The sequence below is a fragment of the Sphaerodactylus townsendi genome, linkage group LG05, assembly GCF_021028975.2.
Source record: "Sphaerodactylus townsendi isolate TG3544 linkage group LG05, MPM_Stown_v2.3, whole genome shotgun sequence".
Taxonomy (NCBI): Eukaryota; Metazoa; Chordata; class Lepidosauria; order Squamata; family Sphaerodactylidae; genus Sphaerodactylus; species Sphaerodactylus townsendi.
Genome location: NC_059429.1, coordinates 75004503 through 75014806, shown reverse-complemented (window position 1 = coordinate 75014806; position 10304 = coordinate 75004503). Strand labels below are relative to the sequence as shown.

The 10304-nt window shown below is 46.2% G+C and overlaps 1 protein-coding gene across 5 annotated transcripts in view; it reads right to left on the bottom strand.

The window, feature by feature from the left end:
* Window positions 1–10304, bottom strand: part of SLC6A9 (solute carrier family 6 member 9) — a 52897-nt gene that overhangs the window by 2411 nt on the left and 40182 nt on the right. For 3 of the 5 annotated variants that reach the window (XM_048496008.1, XM_048496011.1, XM_048496009.1), the window contains exons 3-12: window positions 8342–8473; window positions 7191–7446; window positions 6333–6465; window positions 4388–4522; window positions 4143–4246; window positions 2572–2809; window positions 1758–1892; window positions 1484–1583; window positions 500–600; window positions 88–258 (exon numbers count right to left, since the gene is read on the bottom strand). In XM_048496008.1, coding sequence (XP_048351965.1) covers window positions 88–258; window positions 500–600; window positions 1484–1583; window positions 1758–1892; window positions 2572–2809; window positions 4143–4246; window positions 4388–4522; window positions 6333–6465; window positions 7191–7446; window positions 8342–8473 — 1505 coding nt within the window. Of the gene's footprint in view, window positions 1–87; window positions 259–499; window positions 601–1483; window positions 1584–1757; window positions 1893–2571; window positions 2810–4142; window positions 4247–4387; window positions 4523–6332; window positions 6466–7190; window positions 7447–8341; window positions 8474–9067; window positions 9239–10304 lie in introns of all 5 variants that reach the window. The other 2 variants (XM_048496012.1, XM_048496013.1) reach the window with 1 other exon arrangement.

Sequence of the window (10304 nt, the reverse complement as noted above, 5' to 3'; positions counted from 1 at the left end):
CAGAAGTTAAGGGTTGCAGGCATCCTGCCCATCCCTGGGAGGCACATCTGGTGCCCTTCAGATTTCCCCACCCTCCCACAATCTCACCTGCAGCAGCGAGTCCCCTTCAGAGCGCAAGACACAGAACACAGCATAGATTGGAATGCAGATTACTGAAGAGAGTGACATGAGGAAGCCAATGGTGATGGCCCAGCTGGGGTAGACGTATGCATTGTAGGTGATGGGCCGATACTGGATCACTGTGAACACCAGGATAAACTGGGAAAGAAAGGGGGGAAAAGAAGCAATAGAGACACATCCTGATGTTATCCCAGCTTCCTGCTTTAGCTCCACATCCTCTTGTCTATCTACTCCATCGCTATATGAGGCCCTTGTTGGCAAGCAGGTTGACATTTCCTCATCCCATGCCACCCTTTCCATGGAGTTTTCATGCACCTTTCTTCCCTACTGCCATTGGATTGGTCACCAACCCACCCCATGCTGATCTCCCCACACTCACAAAGATGATAACAGGAGAGATGAACCTCCAGCAGATCTGGAAGAACATGGGGGGTGGGAAGCCCAGCATCATCTCAATGTCCTTGAAGTAATTTCGATGTCCTGGGTGGACCAGAGGTAAAAACAACAACAACCACCAATCAGCAGAGTGGGCATGGCAACGAAATACTCTGCCTGAGTGCTTTTCACCCTGAACGGCTTTGGGAAACATGGCTGACATGAGTACTGGAGAAACTGAGGTGTGCAAGCTAAAAATGAGCACAACTTGCTGACTCCCAAGCCTCTCCTCTAGCCTTCTCCTTCCCAAATGTGAGGTGCAACTCAGAAAGACACATGCACAGTACTCCAATATAACTGACTCCCCCTTTCAACAAATGCAGGGCTCCTGGCTCTTAGGGCCAAGCTAGGCAAAGCGATGGAGATACATGATTATTCTCAAGACTCTTTAAACACTGCTAGGTTGCAGCCACAGGGAAGAGAGGACCAGGGTGCTGGAGGAGGGCCTTTTAGAAATCTCTTTCCTCCTCATATCCGTTCTCTGAGGCTACTTTGGAGGTTTCATCTGTCCAGCTGGGGAAAACTTACATTTCCCTATATGTTGTCCCCACTGGGGAAGCTTCTCCAGAGGAACTCTGTTCATTGGGAAAGTGGTTGGTTTTCCTTTGCTGTTTAGCAAAAACCAAAGAGACAGGAGCTCCAATCATAGAATTTTGTCCTCCTGACTAGTATGGCCCTCAGTCCTAGTGGAGGCTGAAACTCAGCAGTCTTGAATTGTGATCAGAGATTCTATCTATTGCATAGATTCTTCCTTTCTAGCTTGATACAAGATTTCAGCCTCTCCAGCCAATCACAGTGCAGCCCTACTGTTGTCTTGGTTTCTGGAAAGGAGAAAGATCATGTGGACATGTTTGTCTTAGCCCCTGAATGAAACAGCATACGACTGGCTGCCCAGAAGACATTAACATGCAATAGGCAGAGTACTTACCATAGATGTACATGATAGAGACACACATGATACATGAAATGACAACCAGAGAGAAGCTTGCTGCATAGTTGTCCATCAGTAACAGCCAGTAGATGCCAGCCTGGGGAAGAGGAGGGAGAAAGTGATTGATAAGCGTTGGCCCAAGCCCCCTGCTAGCAGAGGTAATTTTTACCTCTTACTAAACCCACTTTTGTGTCTACCCCCACTCCCCTGCCCTTCCTCTATTGCCAATAGAGGATTCACTCAGCCATGCTCTGCTCCCCATGCCACACACCTGTGTGGTGAGTGGAACACCCAGCAAGAAGCCCACCACAGCCACGCCCAGAGTCACGAAGGTTTTCCGACGGATGATCCAGTCATTTCCCACTTCATCCACAATAGCTGTAACTAGAGTCTCCAGGAGGCAAAACTGAGGAGAAAACACACCACGAGGAAACAGGACATGAGACTGCTGGGTATAATTTCTCCATCCCTTTTTTTTTCAGCATTAGGATCAACATTCTCTCCATGTTTATCTATACCAGGTGTATTGCTTAGAGAGTGGCCTAGCTGGTGAACATGGCTGGCTCTTTCACCCCTTGGAAGAAACTGGGTGTGAATTCTTAAGGCTGACCAGTCCTTGTTCGCAGAGCTCCTCTGTGATTCAGTTGTATTGTGTTGACTAACTGGCCTTGCCTTTCCCAGTCTGAAAGGGGAATTGTTCAATATGAGATGGCCCCCTGAGATTTCCAGAGGCCCTTGAAGCTTCCATCACTCAGTGTTCCCCTTCCTCTGGTGCAATTCACTCATCTTTCCTTCAAGGCTCTACAAATCAAGAATGGAAAGTCCTTGCTTGCCAACCCCCTGACTCCTAAGTCTATGCCAGTCTTCCATTAACGCATACACACACAAATATCTACCAGTCCATCCGTCTTCACACTGAGACTTCACATACTCAACAATGGTAATACTCATTGCCCACCCTTTAACTATCTGCCTCTACCTATGATGTTTATTTGAGTTCCTGCCCACACTGCTAAACATTCAGTTCTCATGTTTGCTCTTTTTGTCCCCCCCCCCATCTTCTAAGCACATATTCTCATAGTTACCTGTGTGCCCAGGCCCAACAGGATGAGCATGAAAAAGAAGAGTACAGACCAAAGAGGGGAGACAGGAAGTAGTGTCAGAGCCTCAGGGTAGGCTACAAAAGCCAGGCCAGGACCGTGGTCGGCCACCTTGGAGACATCCACACCTAGGTGGTTGGCCATGAAGCCCAGGATGGAGAAGATGACAAAGCCTGCATAGACACTTGTGGCACAGTTCGTGATGCTGATGATGATGCTGTCCCTGTAGGGAGGGTAGACCATGTCATGAGAAGTCAGGGACAGGGGTTAAGAGAAAGGGAGGGAGGGAGAGAAAAAGATGTCAAATGATGGGGCTTGGAAGTGGTGGGAAGTAAACAGTGGTGAGAAGCGAACGGGGGCTTGGAAGTGGCAGGAAATACTATTTCTGCAATAAATAATCTCAGAATGGACAAGGGGAACTCTGAGTAGCCTCAAAGTACCCCATACACTCTTCCCTCTAAAGCTACATGTAATGTCTGAGAAATCCACATATACAGGTCTCAAATTATTTGGAGGAAAGGAAGCAAACAAAATGATATCAAATAAAATTTTGATTTAAAAAAAGATTAGGATGAAGATTTTTAGTTTCTCTTCAACTGACAGTGTGTATAAAATTAAGTTTGACGTATATATAAGGTATAATCAGTCCACCTCACTGAACTCTTGAGTAGGTGCTCACTCAGCTTAGTTAAGATCATGGTTGCATACCTCTAATTTTGCTCTAAAAAGAACTTTCCAGCCCTCATGGTTTCAGAGAACAGTGTAAGCCCATACAGTGAGCAGTGTAAGCCCATACAGTCATATAATCATAGAGTGAGAAAGGAATGTACAGGCCCTCTGGCCCAACCTCCTTCTCAATGCAGGATCAGCCTAGACCATCACTGACAAAAGTTCCTTCAGCCACCATTTGAAGACTGCCAGTGAGGAGGCACTCACCACCTCCCCAGGCAGCCAGTTCCACTGTTGAACTACTCTTGCTATAAATTTTCCCCCTAATATCCAGATAGTACCTTTCTGTCTGTAGTTTAAACCCATTATTGCAAGTCCTATCCTCTGTTGCCAACAGGAACAGCTTCCAGCCCTCCTCTAGGTGACAGTCCTTCAAATACTTACCCCCTCCCCCAACCTCCTCTTCTCCAGTGTGGTGTAGTAGTTAAGAGTAGCAGACTCCAATATGGAGAACCGGCTTTGACCCCTCATTCCTCCACATGAAGCCTGCTGGGTGACCTTGGGCCAGTCATAGTTCTCTCAGAACTCTCCCAGCCCCACCTACCTCACAAGATGTTTGTTGTGGGCAGGGGAAGGACAGGTAATTGTAAGCTGCTTTGAGACTCCTTATGGTAGAAAAAAGCAGGGTATAAAAACCTCCTTCCTCTTCCAGACTGAAATTCCCAAGACCCTCAGCCTTTCCTTGTAGGGCTTAGTCTCCACAGACTTCTGTATTCTGTCATTATCTTCTCTGCACTCACTTTTATGAGAACTGTGCCCCCCCCCCATTCCCACAACAAATGCTGTCTACACCCTCTCCCCACCCAGCTGCTTATATAATGTCTTACCTGAAGCAGTTGTTGTGGAACTTGTTATATGATGCCATGGTGATCAACCCACCCCAGGCACAGCCCAATGAATAGAAGATCTGGGATGCTGCATCTCCCCATACCTACCAAAGGGAAAGACATCATTGAAGGAAAGAGATTAATTGTTGACCCAACTTAGGCCAGCTCAAAACTTCCAAAGCAAGGATTTTTGGGAGGGCAATGGGGTAGCAAGCCCAGTCGGCTGAGGCATTCTGTACAAATACCTTTGCATCAAGGATTTTGTCCCACTGAGGTGTCAGATAGTACATGATTCCAGTAACGGCTCCTTCGAGGGTTATTCCCCGCACAAATAAAATTGTCAGCACCACGTACGGGAAGGTTGCCGTGAAATACACAACCTAAGAGTTAAAGGAAAAGTTCATTAGAACCCAGTTGCACAAAAAGTGACAAGCAAGGTCCAGAGAGGCTCCCTTCTCTAGCGGCCATGGTGTATTCGTTGTATTCATGGTGTATTCAACTCCAAATGGCTAGCAACACAGCTCAGACTTCTCGTCACACTGTAAAGATAATTCTTCTGTGTTATCATTATTTTAAATATACGATACAATAAACTTTATTGCTTGCGGCTGAAGGCCATTACAATCTGTCACATAAAACTAGGTCATAAATGATAACATTAAAACAGTTTGACCAAGAAAAAAATGCTAGTCATTAAATGCCCTCATTAAATATATCTTCAGCCTACATTTTCTTGGCTGCTAAGACAAAGGATGACACTCTACAGGAAACATCCAAGAGGAGAAAAAGCAGCTTCTCTGAATCTGAAAAGAAATGAATGTCATTTAAAAATGCTGTAAGAAATTTAATTCTGGGCTCTGTATAAAAAGGACAGAATAAAATATAGTGCAATAGGGCCTCTGGAACTGCAGCTCCACAAATGCATAGACGAGAGAACCACAATGTTTGGGAGTAATGTCCAGCTAGCAAAGCCATGGCATGGTTTGAAACTGGACTGAGGTGAGAGCTAGTCTGAGATTGAGGAAGGGGAGACAGACCTGACCTGAGGCTCTGACATGATTCTTTTAAAATAATTTCTGGGGAGAACTGGGATTGGGAAATTGATTGCCTATCTGATGCAATGACACACTTAAACACCCAAATCACAAAAGCTGTTATCTTGCTATGGGGACATCTGGGTATCATCCAATATGGAGTGCAATTCAGGATGTTGGTGTAGCAGGCTAACCGGGCAGCATCAGTTAAATATATATTTAGTACTAGCAGTTTGTTATGCACTGTGATTCTGTGGTTTTGTTAGAACCCACTCACCCAATCTTATTATATAAAAGGCTTGCTGTGGTGGTGATGACTTACTTCCTGCCAATCACCAAGCACACCTCTCTTCCAGCCAATTGCCATGCACACAGAGCTTGGGGGCAGGGCTTACACAGAATGGGTAAAACCAGCAGAGTGTGGTGATCACCCTCATGTGCACTCACCCTTCTCCCCCACTGCTGAATAATTGTCCTGAACCATCTGCAGCTGCTTGAGGAGAAGCAGGTGCAGGCATTAGCCACTCCCTGTGGGAGGGTTACCACTGCTGGCAGTTGCAGTTGCACTGCTAACAGTTGCGTGGCAACACAGATGTCCAGGAAGAGAAGCAGTCATCCGGGAGGAGAAGGAAGAGGAAGCTGGTGATACAGGGCTTAGCCGGAGGAAAGGCAGGAGGGGTCACACACACACACACACCCCCCGGTAGGTGTCATTAACTCTTGCATGCTGATGCAGGCATCCGGGATGAGGATGCTGGTGATGCAGGGCTAAGGGTCGAGGAAAGGAAGGAGTGGTTGGCCACCTTAGTGGGTGCTGTCAACCCACCAACAGTTTTCTAGAGCCCATTGTATTTGTTCATGTAACTGGCTTTACTGCTAGTAATCTAATAATAGTGGTAAATATTGGAGAATCAGACCTAAAGTCCAGCCTTCCTCTTCAAAAATGGAGTAGGGGAGGGATTGTAGCTCCAGCATTCCGGTCTGGAGGTAACACTTATGGAGGCCTTTGATAGACTTGCCTCATTGGGGGTAGCTGACAATGGAGGTAAAGGAAGTTTGCAGGTGGTTAGGTGGGCCATGTCAGAGGCAAGGAGAGATCCGTTTGCTTTGGATAGACATAGAGGATCTACTGCGGAAAAATGGAATTCTGACTTACTTTTCCTGAGGACTTGACACCCTTGATGAGACAGAGGAAGACAACAACCCAAGAGACTCCCAGGCAACCCAGCAGGGGAAGGCGCACCTCACCCAAGTTCCCAATGTCATCAGACAACTTCAACACATACCGCCTGGGACAGAAGAGAGAGACATACGCTGGAGTCATTGTCCCTAGGAGCTTTACAACTGCCTTGAGCAAATAGATCACACCAGTTTGCACTTTCTTCCTGTAGCCTGCCTCAGAAAGACTGACTGTGAACAGTCTTAGGCACTGCAGATCTATCATCTGAAATGATTGATTAATGGTTTTATTGGATGATTAGCAGGTTGCTTGGAACAATGTTGGAACAAAGTAAAGGAATCCTCTAAATAAATGTGAATGATTTCTCATGGGCATCAGGGTTCTGGATATTGGTGAAAAATCAGATTTTTACTGGAAATGTCATGTACAGACTTCAGTGTGGAGGATGTGTCAAAATTCAATCACCACTTGGGTCAATCAGAAGATGAATCAGAAAGGAAAATCTTCAGCATTGATTAAATTTTCTAATTTATTGGATCAAGAAGCAGCTGCTTGTCCCCACCTGGGACAACATCTCCCCAATAGTCAACCTGCCTCAAAATCACATCCAACTCAGAAAAAGCTAGTGATCCCAGCAACTGAAGTATGGAATGATGTACGACATTGTGGGAGAGGGGGTGGGAGACTGTACTAAGGTTATGAGTTTTCATCTGCGATAATTAAGGTATAAGTGTTTCCAAAGCAGTGAACTCTGCTGTGTGAGGCAGGCCCTCCATTCCCCCCGAAGAGGTAACTCTCTTCATCCCATATTGGTTAATCCCCCTCCATCATCACCTCCAGTATTCCTCACTGGGACTAGTGCGCTTGAGTGTCTGGTTAAGCATCTGTGTGAAGTTGAGCGATGACTCAGCTGAGCTATTGGTAACATCCAACACACCAGCGCAATCAGGAGTATTCCAGGGGTTGGTGCAATATGTCCAGGGCAGTACCCGTGTCATCGATGAGAAGAAATAATAGAAGGCAATGCAGATCACAACATTGTAGTAGATTCCAATGTAGGTGGAGACAACCATCATACCATATCCAACACCTGGAGGAAAAGCAAAGGGTGAGGCAAGTGAGAAGGAACAATATGTCTAAGGACCTTTAAGAATGGACAGTTCAGTAACACCTTAGAGACCAGCAAAATTTGGGATGGGGTATAATCAAAGCTCCTTTCATCAGAGCTGGTATCTGATGGAGGGAGCTTTGTCTCTAAGGTGCCACTGAACTTGAATCTAGTTCTTCTACTGCAGACAAGCATGGCTACCCTCTGGGAATGGGAAGAATTCACTCAACAGATAATGCCTTGTGTATGCAGGCATGGGTTGGGCAAACACAGAGGCCAAGACTGTAAGCTGTTGTTGGCCAACCTGTAGCTTGCATGCCACAAGTGGTATAGGACCCAGTGGCTTGTAGCGTGCCTGAACAAGAGGAGGCACGTGTGTCTTGTGATGGCATAGAATCAGACCTGCATTCCTGTTCACACCTCTCACACATGATGCTTATTCCCTGGCTCAATAAACATGAGGTAATAGCACATGAAGGCACATTAGGACAGGGAGACTATATATCTTGTCATCTTCACTAGAGAGCTACTGTGTTGTATTTACAACTGGAGGGTGTAAGTGTAACAAAAGGCAGATATATTACCTGTATGAGGTATTAGGAACTTTAACCTTGAATTCTTCTTGCATGAAAGACCATGACATTTACTGTCTTAATAAGCAAAACACTTTTATCTGAATTTTAAAGGATTTGCTCCTAACAGGCTAACTCTGCTCAGCTAAAATGCAAATGCAGATTGAGTCCGTCAATGAACTTATGTTCTGGCAGGATTCTGAGTGCGAAGATAGATATGAACACAAGGGCCTTACTTGCAGATCAGACAAGGAAAGGATTTCTGGCAGTGATTAGAGACATTGCCTCTTACCGTTGCCTCTTACCTTTAAACATTGGGCTAACCCTCCAGACACCAAGGCAGCCCTGGCTAGCAAACTGTCCAAAGGAGAGTTCCATGAAGAACAGAGGGATCCCACAGAACACCAGCATGATGAAGTAGGGGAACATGAAAGCGCCTGGGGAGCGGAAGAGAGGAAATAAGCAGAAGTGGAACCAAGACGACAAAGTGCCGGGGTCATTCTCAGCTTAATATTCTGGCAGGAAAGAAATGCCTTGGTTTGTGCCCAGTCTTTTCCTGCAGGGGGAGCTCCATGCCCACTGGATAGGCACTCACGTTTAAAGAAAAATCCACATCTTGGCAGGTGGATGTGAGTTCACAAGCCCCTGACGGACCAACAAGAGTTTCTGGGTTTAACCTTTCCAGAGCCAAAACTCACAGGAGCTTCAGCTATCTAGAGCTTACAACTTGAAACTCCTGTTGGTCTCTAAGATGCTCCTGGACAAATCTTATTGTTTTACTGTGGACCAACATGGCCACCCTCTTCTCAATGAAGTTAGTATTCAGAAGGGAAGCCACTTCCCACAACAATCTGGCTGTCAGGAGCTCCGGGTTCAACGCCGGATGTGGGAGGTTATTGAACGACTATCCCACTTCCCTCAAGGACCACACCAGACCCTGGCAAAGGCAATGCTATTCATAAGCGTAAAGTGTGTGGCCCCTCCAGTCCATCATTCACAGGAGGTGCTGCCAAAAGCAGGTCAATACGCACCACCCCCATTGCGGTAGCAGAGGTAGGGGAAGCGCCACACGTTGCCAAGTCCCACTTTTAAGCGAATCCAACGCTGGTATATATATCTAACTCAATTCCATAGTTCTAGAAGTAGCCATGTTTGACGCTCTTCCCATCTCGCTTCTGTGTCTCACCAGGCACAGCACCATTCTGCCAAAAGAAGAGGACTGTCAAGGACTCCTGCAAGGAGGATGTGGGAGGCTCAACATTCCCCTTCCAGACTTCTGGTTCTTCCTGCTTGGGTTTCCGGGAGAGCTTCTCCTGTTGAACTCATACTATGGAGACTTAATACACTCATACCCAGAGTCAGAGAGACTTCTGCTTTTGCTGTCCTAAGTCATTTTTTTCCCCAGCTGGAGAAAAAGCAGGCAGGGATGGGGCTTTTGATTATACTGCTGGAGCCACTACCCCCTACCCACCAAGATGAATGGTCCTGGGTCAGGCTGCACAGTAGCTGGCAGTTGCAACACATACAAAGCAGGGATGAGAAGAGTCAGCACAAAGGCACTTCTGTTTCCCTGTCTCTGCCTGCACAGTGATCTGGTGCAGTAACCCCCAGGCATAATGAACAGATTCCCCTGCCCCACACACAGGACACAAAATCAGAAGACCCTCGCAGGAGCAGACCAATGGCCACCTAATCAACTGCCAAGTTTGTGACAGTGGCAAGCACTACACTTTTGAGGCAGAGCATGAAAGCCATAATTTTCCCCAACACCTGGCACTTGGAGGTATCCAGACCTTGGTCATTTAGTTACTCTTCAGGTTTATGAATTTCCTCTCCCCAAGAAAGTCCCATTTGACTAAGAACCAGTGATAAGGCCTATCCTCTATAATGGCAATTTCCTCGCCATTTTGAAATCTTCAAAACTATGACCTTCACCATGTGTACGGGCAAAAGCTAAGAATTCATTATGTGAAGAAAGAGTGGAAGCACACGGGGCAAACAGGAACTTTTGGGGTCTTCCTTCAGCTCTTGGAAAGGAATACAAAACATGGTTTCTGTCTAATTACAGTATAAACCTAAAAATGACACCGTTCAACATCCCTTGAGAGTTAATTGGCTTAGAAGGAATTAGCCTTGTTTAAGATTGCACAGTCTAACTTCTATGGATGCATACTTGCCTTCTTGCATATTTATCTTCAACCCCTTTTGTAGTCACAGTCAAGGGAGTGGAATGGATTTTTCTGCCCTTTCAACAAATCATTTATGTGA